Source organism: Coffea arabica, chromosome 10e (genome assembly GCF_036785885.1).
Source record: "Coffea arabica cultivar ET-39 chromosome 10e, Coffea Arabica ET-39 HiFi, whole genome shotgun sequence".
NCBI classification, from domain to species: domain Eukaryota; kingdom Viridiplantae; phylum Streptophyta; class Magnoliopsida; order Gentianales; family Rubiaceae; genus Coffea; species Coffea arabica.
In genome coordinates this window covers 5,930,293-5,953,749 of record NC_092328.1, presented here as the reverse complement: position 1 = coordinate 5,953,749, position 23,457 = coordinate 5,930,293, and the positions used below count along the sequence as shown (strand labels likewise).

At 33.3% G+C, this 23,457-nt stretch overlaps 1 protein-coding gene across 1 annotated transcript; it reads left to right on the top strand.

The window, feature by feature from the left end:
• The first annotated feature begins 19,731 nt into the window (after positions 1-19,731).
• On the top strand, positions 19,732-21,888 carry LOC113712928 (7-deoxyloganetin glucosyltransferase-like). The gene is made up of 2 exons (XM_027236566.2): positions 19,732-20,306; positions 20,648-21,888. Exons 1-2 carry the CDS (start codon positions 19,787-19,789, stop codon positions 21,571-21,573), a joined length of 1,446 nt encoding a protein of 481 aa, XP_027092367.2. The 5' UTR covers positions 19,732-19,786; the 3' UTR covers positions 21,574-21,888.
• Positions 21,889-23,457: the final 1,569 nt, after the last annotated feature.

The window sequence follows — 23,457 nt, the reverse complement described above, 5'->3', positions numbered from 1 at the left end:
ATAGGGTAGTGGGGATGAGTAGATAATTTCAGGTGTTTCACTCTCGGGTCTCAGGAATCTTGTACCTCTGATGCCACTGATAAGAGACAGAAAAGATAACGATACTACTGTGGCCAAAAGTCATATTTAATCATAACCTTTTGGAGCCTTTAAATAGGCAAAACGCACAACTGAAATCCCTAAAGATCAGGTCCCATATCTGGCACCTTCTCCATAACCCCACTACTCCAAAAGACTAGACTATTAAGCCACTAAATCTGCTGACTAAATCATAACTGAAAGACTCCAACGTACACAGCAAATTCCTAAACTCTAGGCCACTAAATGATTGACTCCATTTGAAAAATAAGTTAAACAATAACATAAATAAAAGTTTCAACACATTGCTGATCCGTTGTTTGCTGCAATATTTCTATCATATTTGTAACTGATTGATGAATGTGCTTTGGCATCTCATTGACTAGAGTTCGAATGTGCAAAGGCAATTTGATATGTGTTCATAGTATATATTCAAGAATTTACTTTGACCACTAAATGTATTTAAGAATTTACTATTAACCAGTGTTTAACCAGATTTGATATTATTAGAAACACGCGTGTAGTTTTATACTTGAATAAATGGGGAACATACGCCCATTTGCAGATGAACTTTTATTTATGTGCGTTCTAGAAACTTTACCTTGAGCACGTTAAGGCGCGTTACGAACGTTGTTAGAAACTTCACACATTTGCCTTGAGTGCACAAATCCTCCTCACAAGAAGTAAATTACCTACTCTAGAGAATGTAAAATTTGTATATACCTACTCAGGAGAGTGGAGGCTCAATGGGCAACTATTATGATTTAATACAAATTATATCTTTGGAACAAAAATATAATATTTATGGATTAATCTTATTTACATTGATAATGTATAAGTAGCTGCTTTAAATACATGATAAATATCCAAGCATTCAGTTCAAAATAAAAATTCAGCTTCTGCTACGTGTTCATTACACCTTTTTGCTACAGCCTTTATGAAAGATTTCTCCAATAGACGAAGAAATGAAGACCTTCCAGCACTTTTTTCTTTTTTAAACTGTATCTTTGACTTAATTTACCATGTATGGAAGATTATCATTGAGAAGAAATCACAGCATCGTCAATGGTTAAAATATGTAAAATTTGCTTTAACAATTCGATTGAATTTACCATGTACGGGAAGATTATTGTTGAGGACCACTTGGTGAAACGTCGGAGCTTCTTCAAAATGGCTCCATTTCATTGGGTATTAGACTAACCCATCGTACCCCCAGGAGAAACCTTTATGGTGGGAAGGGCATTGACCGTTCCTATCATAGGTAGAGTAGTAAAGCATGACACATATATTTGGAAATAAAGGTGCTAACGGACCGATTATGTTGTAGTCCTAACGCGCGTGGAAAAGGTCAGCCATATAGAAGCATTGTTTGTGATTTGGTATATTTTAATACTCTACCACTTTCAAGACATTGATCAAACATGATCAGTTCAATTTCTTTCATTTTCTCCAAAAACTCTCCTTTTTTCTTCTTGTATCTTTTTCGTTTTCAATACATCAGTTTGGACCAATAAAATAAAATAAAATTGAAAATATGTAAAACATTCATAAATTAACTCAAAAACACTTTATAAATTACCCAAAACATTATCTTTGTAACTTGCAAAAACTTCAAATAAACATTCAAATACTAACTATTGGTATTTAAAAAATGCACTATATTTTATCGAATCAAAATAAAACCTTATACCTTTTTATTGTTATTTGTTTTTAATATACTCAAGTTTTGGTAATAAAAAATAAGACAACGAAAGGGTAAATTTGGAATTACATTTTTTAATATACTCAAAATGAATTTTTTAATATTATATTTTAAAATGAGTTGTAAATAAACAAATAGTTTGAAGTAAGGGAGGCAAGTGAGTTTCACAACCCAAAAAAAAAAGAGAGGCAAGTGAGATTTTTCAATATTTGTGAGTGCCAAGTAAAATTGTTAGAAACCTCCGGGAAGGTTTATGAAATTATCCCAAACAAAAATTTAGAATGAATAAGTTGCTCTTATAACGGTTCTAAAGGTTGCTTGAGACTTTATAAATTAGGTGTCTTGAGTTTGCAAAAACAATTTCTTGCATATCTATAGCTAGTGGAAACGGAGTTTAAACTTGCTATAGTTTAGTTTCTTGTTTTCCATTGTATCCTAAAGGGTAATTTGCCATTCAACCTAATTTTATTCTGATTTTATCCAACTAATAAATTAGCTTATGGAAAAATGGGTAAATGGATAATTTATGCAGGAAAGCCATAAAGAGTTGGCGTTTTATTAGAGGAGCAGAGCATGACACGTATATTTAGAAATAAAAGTGCTAACGGACCGGTTATGTTGTAGTGCTAATGCGCATGGAGATAAACCAAATGAACATGTCCGGATGCAGCCAACCAACGAATACCGTACGCTGTTGTCATATACGCAGTGGGCCCTACGCATTAGTGTTGGGTTTCTCGCCATTCTTTCTTTTTTTTTTTTTTTGTCACTTGTCAAAGTCTACATCTATACCTACTCCTAATTCTAATCTAGCCTATACTAAGGGGGTGACCCAACAGGGTCACGGGGAACTGATGGGGACTAAACCACTATCGGATCATACAGGTGCACAGCACCCACATGGATCTTAAACAAAGCCACATTAAGTGGACCTCCTACCCTGCACCAAAGGTGGCGGCCAACTCCACTAAAGGGTTTCTCGCCATTCGCTGTGCCTTTTTTCCCCTCCAATTACTGTGTATGTTTTCCTCCGTTCACTGTGAATGTGTTTCCCTGGCAGTAATTATTTCATTGTTTCCTCCATTGCTTTATTACATTCAAAAAATTCTGAAACTACTATTTTCTGCACCTAATATACCAAAAAAATTATTAAAATTAATACCAACATACCAACAATAGATACCCATGACATAAATACACTAAGCAATCATAAAAATTATTAGGATAGTTACTTTAGAAGTTACTCACAAACAACGAGCAACTAAACTTTCCATTCAAACTAATGACAGTACAAAAAAAAACAAGACTAATTAATGAAAAAATGATCTCGAAAATTTTTTAATTTACAGCTACAATATGTGAATTTGTGATAAATACAAAAAAGTCGGTAGCATAATTTTTTTCCCCAAATCATATCATTTACAATTTTCTTAATTTCATGATCACACTATTAATGTGTTCATTTTTTAAATTGAATACAATTACAATTAAAAAATGATCTTTCCATAACTTTGTTTTATAGGAAATAAATAATTCAAAATCAATTTGTTTGCCGTCTAATACGAAGTCTAAAGCAATTGGGGAAGGTTTCGTTATTAGTAGGTTCTGCCATTTAATTGTTCATTATTATTTTTGTAAACTTAACTGATATCAAACATGATGATATTTTAATTTTTGTCAGTTATTCAAATTGATATTATATTGCAAAATCATTGCCAATGCTTGCTACTTCTTCCTATGGTATGTTTGGAAGACTTTAACTTTATGAACTAAACTTAACTAATACAACTATATTTTTGGATTGAATCCATACACAGAACTAATAATGACATTTCGTTAATTTCCAAAAATTTATAATACTTAAGAAAAAATAATGGAGACACAAAAGCTGAATAGCTAGCTTTGGATGTAGAAGTTGTCTTCAAATACACACACAACACATGTATGTCTGTGTTTATAAGTCTGTATTTATATCACTCTTCTAAGGATGAAACAGTGGAAAAATACTGTCTCCGTTTAGATTAGATATGTTTGGGGGTGTTTTTCAAAAATAGCACTGTAACATTTCGAACGTGAAATAAAAGTACTGTACATATCTGCTATTCCTTTCCCTTTTAGACCAATCCTTTTGACTTTTGTGCTTTTTGATAAAAATTTTTCATTAATTTTTTGTGGAAATGCCAAAAAAAAAATTAATTATGTATAAATTGAAAAAATTACTAGTTTAATTATTGGCACGTTGCTCATATGTTGGAGGTCTGCCATAAAAAGCAGCCATTATTTAAAATACTAAATCTTGTGAATGTGTTTTAACTGTTATCCATTGGCATCCTACATTTATGAAAGGTAAACCAGTAGATTACATATTTAACATCAATTAAATATGTAAAAGTAAACGACTCATAGAGAGAGGGTGCTTTGTTCATATGTTGGAGAAGTGCCATAAAGAATTGGTATGTTATAGGAAAATGGGCACTTCATGCAACAAAGTTGTAAATTGGTAGCATTTCTATAAAGAATAAATAGAAACGGGTATAATTGGCCATTTGCTCTGATTTTATCTAATAACTAAATTATTAGTCCTACAGTACCTTGCATAATTAATAAAAAATTTATGGGAAAATGGGTATAACATGTTAAACCCACATATTCGCCATTTACTCTAACTGTATCTGATAAATAAATTATTAATCCTTCGGTACCCTAGACTTATGAAATGGAGACTGGTGGGTTATGCATGCAACATGAATTAAATAAATAATTCATGGAGTGATATAAAGAACTGGTAATTCATGAAAAAAAAGGAAACATGAGCACTTTATGGAGGAAAGCCAAAAATAAATAGTAATTAATGGGAACACGGGTATTACATATTAAACCCATTTATTCACTAGAAATTTTACTCTGATTTTATCCTGTGAATAAATTAGTATTTTTAGAATTTATACATAATTAATTTTTTTTCTTTTGCATTTCTATAAAAAAATTAATCGAAAATTTTATTTCCGAGAGCACAAAAATTCACAAGTCAAAAGAATTGATCTAAAAGGGAAAGAAACTGCTGAATATCATTGTTTAAAGTACTAAATAAATAAATGTAAAATACTCGTTAAAATCTGGTACTTTGATTATATAATAAAGGAAAGTAATAAAAGCAGGTCATTTACAGGAAAAGTTTTCATTAATAAAAATACGTAACGTGAGGGGGAGAGGGGGCCAATTGGGGTGGGAGTGGCACTGGCAGTGTGTGGTGGGTGGTGGCAGGGGTGGTGGTGGAAGGGAGAAGAAAAGGGAGGAAGGAGAGAGAGAGAGAGAGGAGAAGGGGGTGGCAGTAGGTGGGATGAGGGGTAGGAGCGATTATCAGATGGACCGCTCCTGAGCTGTTCACGGCCAAGATTTGACACAAAAAAATTGTCCGGTCCAGATCACTCTTTGTACCTCATTTTTAACAACGTGTATAGGACCCATAAAAATTTATTCTAAAGTTATGCGTTGTACAAACAAAATTACGTTGTGTGCAAACAAAGTTACGCATGTGCAAAATGCACAAAATCGTTGCAACCGTTCCTACTCGTGGTCCCAGTGGGTGATGGTGGGTGGTTGAAATTTTTATAAAATATCTCAAATAATTCTTAAATTCTAAAAATATCCCAAAATATAACAATAAAAACACCCCTAAAAACAATCTCATTATTTAAAATATCAAATCTATGAATGTGTTTTAACTGTTATCCATTGGTATCCTAAAGTATCATTTTTCCATCAAATACGAGCTATTTATAGCTTTCCTCCATTATAAGAACAAAGTACCTATTTTCTCATAAACAAATTTATTTATCGGATAAAATAAAAATAAATTTGTTTTCCAATAAAACACTAGCTCTTTATAACTTTCCTCCATTATAAGAATAGAGTACCCATTTTCTCATAAACAAATTTATTTATCGGATAAAATAAAAATAAACCTGTTTTTCAATAAAACACCAGCTCTTTATGGCTTTCTTCCATAAATTATCCATTTACCCATTTTCCATAAGCTAATTTATTAGTTGGATAAAATCATAATAAAATTAGGTTGAATGGCAAATTACCCTTTAGGATACAATGGAAAACAAGAAACTAACCTATAGCAAGTTTAAACTCCGTTTCCACTAGCTATAGATATGCAAGAAATTGTTTTTGCAAACTCAAGACACCTAATTTATAAAGTTTCAAACAACATTTAGAACCGTTATAAAAAGCAACTTATTCATTCTAAATTTTTGTTTGGGATAATTTCATAAACCTCCTAGGAGGTTTCTAACAATTTTACTTGACACTCACGAATATTGAAAAATCTCACTTGCCTCTCTTTTTTTTTTTTTTTTGGGTGTGAAACTCACTTGCCTCCCTTACTTTAAACTATTTGTTTATTTACACCTCATTTTAAAATATAATATTAAAAAATTCATTTTGAGTATATTAAAAAATGTAATTCCAAATTTATCCTTTCGTTGTCTTACTTTTTATTACCAAAACTTGAGTATATTAAAAAAAATAAAAATAAAAAAAGTATAATGATTTATTCTGATTCGATAAAATATAGTGCATTTTTTAAATACCAATAGTTAGTATTTGAATGTTTATTTGAAGTTTTTGCAAGTTACAAAGATAATATTTTGGGCAGTCTATAAAGTGTTTTTTAGTTAATTTATGAATCTTTTACATATTTTCAATTTTATTTTATTTTTTTGGTCCAAACTGATGTATTGAAAATGAAAAAGATATAAGAAGAAAAAAGGAGAGTTTTTGGAGAAAATGAAAGAAATTGAACTGATCATGTTTGATCAATGTTTCAAAAATGGTAGAGTATTAAAATATACCAAATCACATACAATGTTTCTATATGGCTGACCTTCTCCACGCGCTTTAGGACTACAAAATAACCGGTCCATTAGCACCTTTATTTTCAAATATACGTGTCATGCTCTGCTCCTCTACCTATGGTAGGAACGGTCAATGCCCTTCCCACCATAAAGGTTTCCCCTAGTATTCAGTCTAACGTCACGTCAATTCAATCCGGAAAACATTTGTAGCAGCTGAGAAGTCTAAACTTGTGGGGCCAAGTTAGATAATGAAATCATAAAGTGCATAAAATTGATTTGAAGAAAGAGCAAAATAATTAGCCAATGGCTCAGTGGGCAAGTCCCTCCTTGGACCCCTCACTTGCGGCGAAAAAAATCTAAGAGTTGTGTCATAACACTCTCTTGGTCTAGTTGGGTCTGAAAACCACTAACCCCTATCACAGCTCGATGACCCTCTCTGTAGAGATGGAAGTCGTGTGAATGGTGGGTTAATATTGGGGACAATTTCAAAAACCTCTTACTTGAGATTTATTATTTTGCAATATTTAGGTCCAATCAACAATTAAAAAATGATATTAGGAGAGAGAAGATATTAATATGATTTCACCATTGTCTTCCGTCTACTAAATTGTTTAATTAATCTGATACCAACGCAAATATTAAAGAAAACACTAGATTTGCTGTTTATCATCAGGATTTAAAATCATGTATGGTATCAAAAATAGTTATATCATTTTATATATCAATTAATGTAAGATTCAAATTACTCTTTTTAATTACGAATCCATTGTCAAGCATGATCAATAACAAATAATCAAAAAATTTTGCAACTAAAATATTATAAGGAGTGAACTTTAATACAATAAAATCTCAATAACTAATCTTAATATGCTGACAAGAATATTTATGATGTTAAAATTTGTTCTCTATAATATTTTAATTTGCAATTTTTTTATTATTTGTTGTTGATCACATTTGACAATGGATATGTAATTAAAAGAGTAATTTAGTCCTTCTATTGAGTGAAAAATATAAAATGATATACTATTTTTTGATGGTATACATAATTTGATTCCTAATGATAAACAGCAAATTTGAGTAATTTTTTTTAATGTGTGAGTTGATATTAAATTAATTAAATAATGTAATAGATGAAAGACATTGATTGAACTATATTATCTTCTCTCTCCTAATATCACTTTTTAATTATTAGTTTGACCTAAATGTTATAAGATAATTAACCTCAAGGGAAGTTAATATAATTTTTGAAATTTGGAGGAAAGCTAGTGAATAGTCAGAAACCACAAAATTATCCCTTAAAAAATTGACAGAACCTACAATGTACGGAAGATTATTCTTGAGACCACTTGGTGAAACATAATATGTAAAATTTTCTTTAAATAATTGACAGGAGCTGCCATGTGAAACATTATGTTACACGTTGTGGAATAGATAGGCCCTTTCTATGTCTCCGTTTGAATTAGCTATTTTTGGAGTTATTTTGAAAAATTTTACTGTAACAGAATTTTTAGAGTATTTTTTTTTAAATATATTTAGAGATATTTAAGAGTAGCAGAGTTTTTAAAATATTTTTTAAGAAATGCTTCAATTTATTATATGCGTTCTACAAAACCCTTTACCTTGAGTACATTAAGGTGCATTACGAACGTTGTCAGAAACTTCACGCCTTTACCTTGAGTGCACAAATCCTCCAAGCATGATTTACCACGGTTTTCATGGGCTCCCAAAATGTCACCAAAATAAAAACTCACTTGGTCACCCAAAATTGGTCGCACTAGGAATTGGTGTCTACTTTTCACCGTTATAAAAAATTAATTAGGATAATTTTAGAAACCTCACCAAAGGTTTTTGACTATTTCACTGACTTTCGTTCAAATTTTAAAAATTACACTCACATTCCTTGAGTTTTATTACTATAACTTATTGTCTAAACCTAACATTTACAGATTTTGCATTGCTGGCCAAGGGACGGCCACATGTCGTTTGGGCCACAGCCGTCTATGTCCATCCTATTCATACAAAAAGCACAACCAACCAACAAACAAAAAAAGACTGGTTTTGAGGGGTATGGTGCCAATTTGCTATCCAAGGCTAATTACTTAGATTATTGTTGAGGAAAAGAAAGTTCGGTCATCTGCGGCTCTAACAGTGGGTTATTGCATACTTATGGGTGCCGGGCTGACACGGCCCGGCACCCGAAAGCAAAAAAAAAATTTTCTTTTGTGTCTAACATGCTGCCGGGCCGTGTCTGCCTGTAGGCAGAATTTTTTTTTTTTTAAGTTGTCCAGAATTTTTTTTTTTTTTAAGCCGACACCTTCTGATGCACAAAGTTGGCTGAAAATAGTTAGCTATCCATTCAAGAACTTACTCTTTCCTTTATCAACAATTTTACACCTGCAAAACAAATGGAATTTTATAATGCATTCTTCTTTAGCGCTTTGGAATTTTTTTAAAATAAATTTATGATAAAACATTTAATTTGTTAAAATTTATCAGTTGTTTTATCATTTAATTTGTTTTAACAAATGATAAAACATGCATCATATATAAAAGAAAATTTAGTGAAAAATAAAATTTTAATTTGAGTATATAGTAACTTTAGTTGTAAATAGTATTAGGATGAGTTTTAATCGGTTATAATCAGGTATTATGATTAAAATAACAAATAAAGGTGATTACCAATACAAAGAACTCACATTAATTTTTTAAAAACTTCTTGCCATTTCTTCCTGTCTTTCCTACATATTAAATCAAATATTTCAATCATACAATTTTTTTATATTTATGTTCATCTTACATTGATTTTTTTATTGCATAATTTCAAATAATTATAAAATCATTATTTCAATTGAAACTTAATAGACAACTTCTTGAAATGCCAAAAAAAATAACTGCTTACATATTATTCAATCGACTTAATGATATATATTTACTTATACTATAATAGAATATTTAATTAACTATTTTAATTTACCAAATATAAGTATTGAACATTAGATAATGAATAAATTTTTAAGAGGGCTTTTATTATAATTTTAAAATATATAATATTTTTCATCCATGCAAAACTCACTTTTTCGAGTGCCCAATATACTTCTTTGTGCGTCTCCACATTTGCATTGCTTCTGCTTATTGTGCGTAGAAAAGTGAATTTTCCACCATAGAAATTTAACCTATGTTTAATTCTTACCTCCCTTTTAATTCCGTAGATGCTTCATATCAGAAATGCATTCTTCCTTATCGCTTCAGGAATTTTTTTAAAATAAATTGGACTGGCTGCCGGGCAGTGTTAGCCCGGCAGCCAGAGAGGGTATCGGCTACCGGGCCTTGTCAGCCAGGTAGCTGACAACTTAAAAATATATATATATTCTGCTGCAGCCCGGCAGCATGTCAGACACAAAAAAAAATAATTTTTGCTCTCGGGTGCCGGGCTGACACGGCCGGGCACCCATAAGTATGCAATAACCCACTGTCAGAGCCGCAGATGACCGAACTTTCTTTTCCTCAACAATAATCTAAGTAATTCGCCGCTATCCAAGAAGAGAAGAATGAGGAGGCATGGTGGAGAAACAAATAATTAATCATGTGTCTATCTAGGAAGGTGTTCATATTTTGAAAAAATAATGTTAATTAAGAAATATATATGTATATAAAATAGAATAATAATTGTTAGTTTGAATTCATATGATAAGTTGGGTATGATCTCTAAGTGTACTAATGAGTATCAATTGGATATTCATTAGAAAAATTCATTAACTATTGGTTAGAAAAGCATATTGTGTCTTAACTCTAGAAATGAACGAGTTTGATTCTACTCAACCTACTGGTCCCTCCTCTTAATTTAATTTAAAAAAATCAGACATATATAGCTTCCTAAGGCCAAAAATGCCTTGTGGTAGAGAATTTCCAGTATTTTATTTATTTATTTATTTTGGACAAAGTATCATTTTAGCATTAATTCTGGAATTTGGGGCAAGCTCTGGCGTTGGTAACGACTCGAGCAACGAGCTCCCCTATTCCATGTGGAATTTGATCAAACAACTTGAGGCAATAAATACGCAAGCATTTAGCTCAAAAAAATTCAGGTGGCATTTGGTTCGCATGTTGGAATCGGATTCGGATTTAAAATCATTCATCTTGGATTTGGAATGGAATCAATCATTCCAATACATTTATTTAATTCAGTACCAAGAATGTATAATATTACTATAGTTGATATTTGATTCGCTGGCTCTTTGTAAATGGGATATAAGAAATTTTCACTAATTAAATACAATATTATAAACATAAAATTGTATAATAATATATATTATTATACAAATGTTATAAATATATTATTATATAAATATAATGATACAAATGTTATAAGATAAATATATAATTATAATTATATAATAAATATAAATATTAATTATAATAATATTTTATATAATTATAATGTTTATTATATATTAAATATAAAATTATTATATATTATTATATACATAATAATAAATATAATTATAATTATATAATTTGTTAATATTATATACACATATATATTTTAATTATATGCATATAATATATATTTATAAATATACATATATAATATAAATATATTATTATACAATATTAATAAATTTATAACATATTGTATCAATATAATTATGTTTAATTAAATAATTGTAATCTATATTTATATAAAAATTATATAATTAACTAATATTATAATAAAATATATATTTATAATTATAAAAATATATGTAAATATTAATTATACTAATATATAATTATAAAGTATATTATATATTAATTATAAATTTTTGTATATATTATTATATTTATAATAAATATATATATTATTATATACACGTATATAGTATAATTATATGCACATATAAATACATTTATAAATATATATAATATATATATAAATAATATAAGTAAGATTAACAAATTTATAATATATATTATATAAATATAATTATATTTAATTAAATAATTATAATATATATTTTTGTAATATATAATTTATGTGTATATAATAATTATAAATATATTATATAATTATACTAATATTATAACAAAATATATAATTATAATATATATTATATACATAATTATATATGTATGTATATGATTATATATTAATTTTGGGAATTTCGCCAATTTGGTTCCTAAACATTTTCACTTATACCAATTTCATCCTTAATGAAATATTTTAATCAATTTAGTCCTTGAACTAGTTTTTTACTTCCAATGTAGGACTTTTGACTACATTTTACTCCCTTCGCGTGGACCAACAGGGGTATAATTGTCACACTTGCTTAATCTGTTGCAATTATTCGAAAGACACAGATTACAGATCATTACAAAAAGTGGGTTTGAAGACATTAGGTCTCATCACAATTTCCCAATTCTATCTTCAAAGGTGCACATGTAAGATGCAGCAAGAGGGAAAGTATTTCAATGGAGCATCGAGTTCCTGCAGCTACCAACACTCAAATCATAAGAATGAAGAAAGTGAAAAAATATCAGTGGTGAAGAGAGAGAAGGTAAATCAGTACAATGGAGATGAGACCGTGTTTTGTGATTGTAATGAACCATGTCGAATAGCTACTTTGTGGACATTGTCAAATCCAGGAAGAAGATTCCACAGCTGCAAGAATTATGGGGTATTTTTTCTATTTTGTTAATACATTTCAGGGGAATTAATTTTTTTATTTTGGCAGTATAATCAGATATGGGTAATTAGTAGTAATTTCTGCTTTAGATTAATTCTGCAATCTAATTGGGGTATTGATATTGATTATAGTCACCGAAGACTTGCAAGTACTTTTTGTGGTATGATCCATCAATGCCGGAGATGACAAAAAATACAATGGCAAAACTTTTGAAGAAACTAAGGAAAGCTGAACAAGAGAACCACTTTATGAAGATTGAACTTGCAAGGTTGAAAGAAGAGAAGAAGATGATGAAGGCTGAAATTCGAAAGCTAAGAGATAAGAGCAAGTTGTTAGTTTTTGTTGCTGTTTGTTGTGGTTGCTTGTTAATTGCTGTGCTTGTTGGCAACGAGAAAAGAGGACATGCTAAAAAAGACTTGGGCTCCAAATGTTAGTTTAGATAAATTAGAGAAACCTATGTAGTTACATACATTTAGCCTTTTGTTCAAGAAGTTGCAAGGTGGCTATGATTGGCCTTAATTTTATCGGATTGTAAGGCTATGTAGGCTGTGTTCATTAAGTGCAAGTGGTCACTACTCCTCTTCTCTCTATATATAGTACAATGCCTGTGCAGTTGGGTCATTCTTCTTCTTCCCCAGTTCCAGTCATCTGTTTAAGCCATACGGACCAATAAAGGAGCTTCTGTCTGAAACCAACCCATCTTTAGACAGAGAAGTTAGTAACATGGAATACACTATACCAAAAAAATGAAAGGCACCAGACTTCAACTCTGGTTGTAATCTTAAACACAGAGTCTAATTTGGATTTGAAATCTGAAACAGTGAGTTTGTAGCTGCTAATTTAGAGCCTTGGCAGAATGAAAACATAACCTGCTCAGATGATAAAACCAGGCCTTCAAAAGGCCTACAATCTCAGTCTTTAAACACCCCTGTGGCAGTCAAACGCGTGATGATAAAAAAAAAAAAACAATCTAGACAACCACAAGTTGGAAGTCATGTCTAGACAACGAGTCAATTCTAACAAAATATAACCAGTGAAAGCTATCATATAACCAGTCTTTCCAACAAAAAAAAAATCTCAGTGTTTCCAACAAAAGATATTATGAAAGCTGTCATATAACAAGTGAATTCCAATCGTTCAAAAGAGATCAATAAGAACAGCACAAGTCCAAAGTCATGTCTAGACAACGAGATATATGCCAAGGTAATATAGGCAGACTTTTACAAAACAAAACAATCACATAATTCATCCCCTATTCTTTCCCCCACAAGATCAGTACGCTATAATTACAATTGTAAGATCTATATTAGGAAGATTTCATTCCCTAAACATATGCAACAAAAAATTCAGCAGTCAGGGTTGTTGACATGCTCTTCTTCATCCCTCCAGTATCACTATGTCAGCTTCATCATCATCTTCATCTAACACCCTATGTGCCTGCATAAATCATTACATGCGTTAGGGAATAGACTAGACAATGAATTCATATTTGGCCTACAATTATACAAGCAAACGGACCGTTTGTTTTCTCCTGGTCCCTTTCCCTTTTGAAGGAGGAAATGGACCATAAACTGACATAGCAGCCCGTCTTTTTCTCCAAGATCGAGCTTGAAAGGTATCACATGTTTGCCTATTATGTCCAATTTTCTTACAAACTGAACACTTCATGACCTTTTCAGGCAAATCAGGAGAATTTGCTTGGGGAGCCGAAAGCTGAAAGTCTATCACCTCAGCATCTTCCGAACCAGCTTCTGTAATTCCACCTGGGACTAGGAAAGCTTACAATTAATTGTGCAAAAGAACAGCAGAAATTAAATTAATTGAAGTCAAAAAAATTTAGAAAAATATGTAATTGCACAAACCATTATTTGATGAAGATACAGTAGCAGGTTTTTGGAGGTCTCTTCCACTTTCCTCATCATTGAAGGCTTGACAGACATCTATCAAACAAAAAATAACAATCATTCTGTTAGTTTCATATTAATAAAAAAAATTAATTGAGCAACCAAAAACACCCTACCAGCAGTGGCTGTTGAGCCATGATCTTCATTCGCATTACTCTCATTTGTCTTATTCAGTTGTGGACAAGTCCTCTTGTTGTGACCTTTCTCCAGAGCAGACATACAGCCTGTGGAATCTCTCTCTCCCAATGTTCTCATCTAACTCGGTCTCCATGTACACAGTAGAACCCGGATTACATTTTAGCAGCTCGTCACAATAATCCCAAAGCCTTTTATATTGTTCTTTATAGCTCCCATGGATTATGATCTTTGCTTTCATGAATGTCTTGTAGACCTGTGCTACAGTGATGTTAACATTAAGTTCCGAATGCACCTTCTCCCTAAATTCCTCAACAGTTATTCTCTTATTCAATCTTAAAAAATCTGCATACTTCCTAGCCAGAAAACCTGAGATAGCTCTCTTGTGGTAGAATATCCGGCCACAAGTGTGCTCATGTCCCATAGTCTTCATCACAAGAGAGTCATCACCGGCCTCAACTTTAAAGGCAAACAGCATCCATTGACAATTTTCTGTCTTGCATTTAACTCTCATCCGTGTAGCGTCTTGTTTTATCCATTGAATATCCTTGCCCCACTTGACTGCGTAGTTGTCCACAGCTAACTTGAACAATTGTTTATTATCAAAAACCTGTCCAACATGAAATTTAGGATCTTCCATATCAACTTCAGGCCTAAATCTCACAAGACTCGGGTTCTTAGCCTTTTTCTTCTTTTTGCTGTTTTCATCCGAGGAGGACTGGCAACTATTCAACTCATCTGAGGCGAGTGAATCAGATTCCTCATGGACTGGAATCTGATCTCCTTCATCTAAGTGCAAGTCCTTAAAAGAATTATCTTTGGCTCCATCTTTTTTCTTCTTAGCTGCGGGCAATGACATTTTCTGTTTGTTACACTCCTTTCCCCTGCTTTTTCCTCCACCATCAGATTGTATCTTTCCAATTCGACCACCTAACTCTTGCTCAGGTGTAACAACGCACCTCTGGAATATCACATCTTCATCATCATGACTAAAATCATAATCGCTGTCATGGAAGCTTTCAGCTATGGATGAATCCGAATGGACAGCATCATCATCATCATCATCATTTCTGACATGTTCAGCTGGGTCTGTTTTTTCTTTTTTTGACTTCACATGCTCCATCATTTGCTCCACATGAACAGGTTTATCTTCGAAGTCAGCTAGATCAATATCATCAAAGGTTATATCCACATATAAGCAATCATCTTCTAGTTGATTCTGTAATTCAACAGTTGCTGCACAAAAATCAGTCTTGCTATTAACATCTCTTATGCGGAATTCATAGACACCATACACGTCAACTTCTCCATTTTTTTTACCTATGCAAGCCACGTCTATTGCATCATCCTCACTATCTATTTGCCGAAGTTTCAGCACATTTTTTTCACAGGAGATTCTATACATCATCTTTGAATCCTCCGGACAGCCCACAACAATGCAAAAGTCATGCAGAATTGACTTACTAACTCTCTCTGGAATAACTCCTTCAAATTTTTCCACGCTACCCCCTACGTATGCTTCTTGTGGATCTTTAACATACACACCACCATAATGCACTTTCAAAGTAAAATGGTCCATATCTTGACCTGTTTTTTTATTTAACAAAACAGAAATTTGGGTTTATTTACAATTTTCAGAACCTTGGCCCCAATTATGTCTCACTTTTCATCAACATGAAAGCAACGGTATAGTATAGTTTAAAGGCACAGGGACCACATCATAATTCACAAACAAACAAATTTGCTTTAACCAAGACCAAATTTCACCATCACAAACAAAAGCATACATATTCAATTTAAAAATTACCAACATTTCAACATCACAAATGTCAGGAAAATAAAGTAAAATTTTTAAAGTACCATACCCAAACTAAATGCTTTATCTTTTCCATGTGGAATCTATAAGTACTTTAACAAAAATTTCAACATCCCCTAACCTGCTCATGCCCCATCACTGCTATACAATGCTGCCAAATTAAACCCTCCATTCCTCAAGCCCTTCCATTATCAATGCTTTAATCACCATTCCAACACACTAATGGCAGTCAACTCAAGCCCCTCATGCATACGGTTGATGAGGTTTAGGTTTGAAGTGCAGACTTACTTGATCTTGTTGATGACTCCACTTGATCATTGCCATCCTTGTCAGATTCGCCATTGTCCATTGCCTCTGATGGTCGCGTTCCGTGTTCGATTCTGGCCTTCATCGTCCGTTCACCTCAGCCCTAGTTCTATTTTGTACAAATTTAAGAATTATTATTGATTTTCTGTTATTATTTGATTTTCGCTAAATAATATTTTTTATAAATAGGTGGGTTAACATATTATATATTGATGCACAATGGGCACACAAGGACGACATGTAGCCTTAAATATAGGATGAGAGAGGGTTATTGGGAGATGAAAGATAGTACATAAGGGTTGAGATTGGGTTCAAATTATATTCTTGTATAGAGTTTTCTTCTCATAATAAAGAATAGGTGTTCTCTCTGTGGACGTAGGTTCAATGATAGAATCGATTATGTTAAATATTGTATGTCGTTATCTTTCATATTTGTGGTTCATTTGTCATTGAATTATTGTGTCTTGATATTTCAATAGTTATTTGTTCCGCACTTGAATCCCAACATGTTTGCAAGTTGGTGCTTTCAAGAGAAAGTTCTTAAGCACCCTTTTGTGGGAGGATTCTTAACTCATAGTGGATGGAATTCCACGATTGAAAACATTAGCTATGGGCTGCCTATGATCTGTTGGCCCTTTTTCGCTGACCAACAAACTTATTGCTGATTTTGCTGCACAAAATGGGGCATTGGATTGGAGATAGACAATACTGTTAAGAGGGATGATGTTGAAAGGCTTGTTACAGAGTTAAATGGTAGGAGAAAAGGCAAGAAGATGAAGAGAAAGGCCTTGAAGTGAAAAAGGTTGGTGGAAGCAGCTACGCAAAAGGTTTACTTCAATCTTGAGAATGTGATCAATCAAGTGCTTCTCAATCCAAGACACTAGACACGTTAAAGTGAATGTATCCAAATTATTCTCATGCTTAGCTTATTGGACTTGAGACTTGGATACAGATATTGTTGGCCTTGTATTGCGCGCATCGCTGTAATGTTTCTTCGGTCCTTTTTGCATTTATTTCTTTGTTGGTAGTTTGGTTAAAAAATGTAATTGAATCGAACTCCGATTCTTTACAAGGTAAGTTTTTGTGAAACGACGGCCTATGTCAGTTTACTTGGAGTTAAAAATGTGCAAATTCATTTAAAATCTTCTATTGCTTTTAGGAGAGGAATTAGCAGAACGAAGGCTAATTGGTTTGATATCGTACTGCATGGGATTTTAATCGGCTTTTTCCTCTGTATTGGTTTTTTTGGTCTGTGTATTATTTAGCCGTTTTCTTTCCTCTTTTGAGTGTTGAGTTCTGATTGCAGCTTTGAGTTGCTCGAACAGGCTTGTGCATTGTATTGAGATATTCCTCCTTTTTTCACTGCTTTGAGATATTTCTTTTTTTCTTTTTAAATAATGGTCCTATAGTAGGGGACTCTAATGGCCAATTAAGTTAGCTAAGTTGGTTAGATATTTCTCTTTGTAAACTTTTTTTATGCTTATGCTGTAATAGAATAAGGCTCAACCTTAAAAAATTGAAACAAAAAATAAAAAAAGGGGCAAACATAAGACTCTCATGGAGTTATTGAATTGAAAATTTGTCTAATTTAATTTAATTAAATAATTCAATCCACATGTTTTGAACATATAGAGAAGCAGGAGGTAGTACGAACATTTAGAAAGAGTTTAATTCGATGAAAATTTTCTTGGTGGTTTCTTGTGCTTTGAATTGCACAATAATTCGATTGAGAACACGTTTGATAAAAACTAAAATTTGCAAACTAAAATTTGAAATTTTAATTTATTATATTACTAAATTATTAAATATTAATATGATATATTTGATTGTATATCACATTAAATGAGAAGTGAATAACTTCTCACTTTTGGAGCAAGTTTGCTTAAGAGATTCAGTGTCATTTATTCAGATGTGCTATTTTTTATTATCAAATGCATCTTACATGCTGAATCCACCCTGTATTTTCATAAATTGCATATTCCTTCCTCAAGTCGTATACTATTGTTAACATAAGTAACCTCTTTGAATTTGGAATTAATCACTTTCTTAGTAATCCCGCCAAAAAAAAATGAATTTCACTTGCAACAACCATACAAAACTACAAGAATTGGAGTACTTTTCTCGTAATTAAGCAATTGATGAGAAATTTACGTAGAACACTTGTTACATATTGGTGGATTTGGCTTGCTTTCTCTCTAGAACACTTCTTTACGTAGTATTTATTATGGGAATGACTTGTTACAAAAGTTGGAATAGTTTAATCCTCACCTGTCAAGATACTAAAATTGTGTCTTCGCCGTTGCCCGGAATAAAGCGTGACCCAGATTTCTTCGTCTATCAATTAACAGGCCGACGTGGGCAAACTAATGGTTGCTGAATATGCCTCCTCAACGGCGGATGGTCGCCCCGCGGTCCTACCAAATTATCAGCTATGGCCTATGAGTAATCGTGAAGGGTTCACGTCATTCCCCTCACAAGTTGTACATACAAAAAATAAAGGAGTGCATGTATCTAAACCTCAAATTGCCACGGACTAATCCAAGAAGAGAAAAATGAATAGACATGATGGAAAATCAAATGGATTTAAGAAAAAATATAAAACTATAGTTGACTAAATCAATTGGTAGGGGATTAGAAAAGGTCATCCTGGCTAAACTCTAAGGAATGGGTTTGATTCCCCCATAATCCAGCCCTCCGCTTAATTTAATTCAAGAAAATCAGAAGCGTGGCGTTTTCAAATGCCAAAAATGTCTAATGATAGAGAATTCACAGCTTTTTTCTTCTATTTTATTATTGAACCCCTTTTTGGGACGATAAAGAAGTCTAACTTTGATTTCTTGAATTGGAGGTAACCCTCTAGTGTTGGTGATAAATACGCAAGCACGTAGATCACAAGTGTCATTTTTTTCTTTATTATATGTATTGTATTCACCATTTTGTTTTGTTCCAGCTTACTTAGAGGTTTCTTGAGCACGTGGATGAAAAAAATGAAGAAGTCCAAGCAATTATTTTAATCCTTGGACGAAGAAAGAAGTGTTCCTAGCATAGGCTAATGACTATAAACAGAGGTTAAATTTTCACTTTATGAGATTGACAGCCTCATTATTTTGAAAGCCACTGCGGAAGAATATTCTCCGCTAGACCGTAGACCCAGCCCGAAAAATATTACTGCAGCAGTACTTTGCCACTGATCGACTCCGTCTATATAAATGAAGCTACCTTTTCATCAACTTTGCAATCGTTCCAATCCCAAAGCCTCATAAATCCCATTAACAATTTCCACATAATCTGTTCAAATTCCCCGCAAGAAGAACTGAATGGGTTCCATTGCTCTATTAGAGAAGAAGCCTCATGCAGTCTGCATACCAGCGGCCGCTCAAGGCCACATAAACCCCATGCTGAAGCTAGCCAAGCTCCTCCATCACAATGGTTTCCACATCACCTTTGTCAACACAGAATTCAACCACAGGCGCTGGCTTAAATCCAGAGGTCCTGATGCCCTCAACGGATTGCCTGATTTCCAATTTAAAGCCATTCCTGATGGACTTCCGCCTTCAGATGCCGATGCAACCCAAGATCCTGCAGCCCTTTGTGAATCTGTCGATAGAACTTGCTTAGGTCCCTTCAGGGAGCTACTTGCTGAACTCAACGATACATCTTCCTCGAAAGTACCCCCAGTTTCTTGCATAGTTTCTGATGCAATAACGGCCTTCACTCTTGCAGCTGCCGAAGAACTAAGCATCCCTGAAGTTCTTTTTTGGACCGCCAGTGCATGTTCCTACTTGGGGTTCTTCCAGTATGCCAAGCTTATGGAAAAGGGTATCATACCACTCAAAGGTACTAATTCTTAATAAAATAATTTTTTGTCAGTGTAAAAATGTTAGCTTGTTTCTGTGGATTAAGCTCAAATATTGCTTCTTCAAGCACTGTCAGTACTATTCTCACCATTTTTTTTTTTGGTTTACTTCATATACTCATTGGCGAACGCATAACATTGACTTTGTAGTCAAAATTTAATTTAATGAATAAGAAAGTGTAAGATTTTTTTTTTCTTTTAACTAAGTTGGTAAATATTTGTTTTTCAAGAATATGACTGTAAAAAGCATCAAATTTTGCACTGCCCATGCCCTTTGAATGATTCTGATGATACTTGGTGTCGTACATCTTATGCCTTGCAGATGCCAGTTATTTGACAAATGGATATCTAGATACTGTTCTAGACTGGATTCCAGAATTAGAGGGTATACGCTTGAAGGATCTTCCAAGCTTCTTACGAACCACGAATCCCGATGATTTCATGGTGAAATTCGTCCTGCAAGAAACTCAGAGAGCTAGAAAGGCTTCTGCCATCATTATAAACACCTATCAACAACTCGAACATGGTGTATTAGATGCACTTTCATCTTTTCTTCCACCAATTTACACCATTGGACCACTACATTTCCTTGATAATCATGTGCATGATAAGTCTTTAACAGATATTCAATCAAATCTCTGGAAGGAAGAGCCAGAATGTCTTGAATGGCTTGATTCCAAAGATCCAAACTCTGTGGTTTATGTCAACTTTGGAAGCATTGCTGTTTTGACACCTGAGCAACTAGTCGAATTTGCTTGGGGACTTGCTAATAGCAAACAAAACTTTTTGTGGATTTTAAGGCCAGATCTTGTCTCAGGCAGTTCTGCTACTCTGCCAAGTGAGTTTCTTGAAGAAACCAAAGAAAGAAGCATGTTTGCAGGCTGGTGCCCTCAAGAGAAAGTTCTCAGCCATCCTGCTGTTGGAGGATTCTTAACTCATAGTGGGTGGAATTCCACAATCGAAAGTATCAGTTATGGGGTGCCTATGATCTGCTGGCCATTTTTTGCTGACCAACAAACTAATTGCTGGTTTTGCTGCACTAAATGGGGTATTGGAATGGAGATAGACAATAATGTCAAGAGGGATGAAGTTGAAGGCCTTGTTAGCGAGTTAATGGCTGGAGAGAGAGGTAAGGAAATGAAGAAAAAGGCCATGGACTGGAAAAAATTGGCAGAAACGGCCGTGACAGATTCTAACTTGAATCTTGAGAATTTGATTCATCAAGTGCTTCTCAATCCAAGTATTTGATACATCAAGAACCGTGAATTTATAGAGTTGTTGTTGGGCTCATTGAATTTGAGGTTTGTTTAGAGATTTTCTTTTTAATTACTCATACATGCATGGTTTGTTTTGAAAAATGTTTCTAGAGTTATTTCATGTTTAATTTTTTTTCAATTACTGATCCGTTGTTTGCTGCAATATTTCTATCATATTTGTAACTGATTGATGAATGTGCTTTGGCACTTCATTGACCAGAGTTCAAAGGTGCAAAGGCAATTTGTTATGTGTTCATAGTATATATTCAAGAATTTATTTTGACCACTAAATGTATTTAAGAATTTACTTTTGGGCTCCTATTAACCAGTGTTTAACTGGTTTTGATATTATTAGAAACATGCGTGTAGTTTTACTCGAATAAATGGGGAACATACGCCCATATGCAGATAAGCTTTTATTTATGTGCGTTCTAGAAACTATACCTTGACCTTGAGTACGTTAAGGAGCGTTACGAACGTTGTCAGAAATTTCACGCCTCTGCCTTGAGTGCGCAAGTCCTTCTCAGGAAGTAAATTACCTACTCAAGAGAATGCTAAATTTGTATATACCTACTCAGGAGAATGGGGGCTCAATGGACAACTATTATATGCCAGTTTGAAACCTGAGTTTTTTAGAAGGTTATTTAAAATTTTACTGTAGATCACTGTAAATCACTGTAGATCACTGTAATATCAAAAACATTTTTTTCTTTTCATTTTCTTCCTTTCATTTTCTTTTCTTTTTTTCTTTCTTTTTTCTTTTCTTTTCTCCCTTCCCGCTTCTTCTCCCTTTCCTTTCCCCCTCCCCCTTCCCTCCCCTACTCCCTTTCCCGAAATTGCCAATGAAGCAGAAGAAGCTTGATTTTTATTTTTTTTTTGCATTTTTCTCTCCCAACTTCTTCCTCTCCCTCTCCCTCTCCCCCTCTCCTCCCCTTCCCCCTCCCCCTTCTCTCGCTTGCCGCTGCTTCACCTGCCGACAGATGAAGCAGCAACAGATTTTTTTTTTTTTTTTTTGCAATTTTCCCTCTCCCCCTCTCTTCCCCTTCCCCCACCACCCTCACCCTCTCCCGATGCGATCTGGTCTCGCGACCAGATCGGCTAGAGGGAAAGGGGAAGGGTGGTGAGGGAGAGGGAGAAAAAAAATGGAGGATCAAAATCGGGCAAAGGGGGAGGATGGCGGGGGAGAAGGAGAAAGGAAAAAAAAAAAGAAGAAGAAGAAGAAGACTGGCACAGGGAGAGGTGATCGGCACCGGAACCGGTAGCAGAGGTTGTGGCCAGCGACGGAGGTGGTGGTGGCTTGGGGTGGGGGAGGAAGAAGAAGAAAAGGGGAAGGAAAAAAAACTTTTTATGTGTTTTAGATATTTTGAAGTGTGTAAATAAAAAAATTTGAGAAATTTTTTTAGGTTATTATAGTTAAAGTTGGTAAAAAACTAGTATAAGACAAACTTAAATAAAAACTCAAGTTCCAAACAAGCTTATAATTTAATACAAATTATATCTTTGGAACAAAAATATAATATTTGTGGATTAATCTTATTTATATTGATAATGTATACATTAGCTGCTTTAAATGCATGATAAATACGCAAGCATTTAGTTCAAAATAAAAATTCAGCTTCTGCAACGTATTCATTACACCCTTTTGCTACAGCCTTCATGAAAGATTCCTCCAGTAGACGAAGAAATGAAAAACTTCCAGCACTTTTTTCTTTTCTTAAACTTTATCTTTGACTGAATTTACCATATACGGAAGATTATTATTGAGAAGAAATCACAGCATCAACGGTTAAAAGATGTAAAATTTGCTTTAAAAAATTTGATTGCATATACCATGTACGGAAGATTATTATTGAGGACCACTTGGTGAAACGTCGGA

Excerpts from the sequence above, each read along its gene's own strand:
- LOC113712928 (XM_027236566.2), top strand. The coding sequence starts at position 19,787 with ATGGGTTCCATTGCTCTATTAGAGAAGAAGCCTCATGCAGTCTGCATA. Across the intron at positions 20,307-20,647 it reads GGGTATCATACCACTCAAAG|ATGCCAGTTATTTGACAAAT; the intron begins GTACTAATTCTT and ends TATGCCTTGCAG.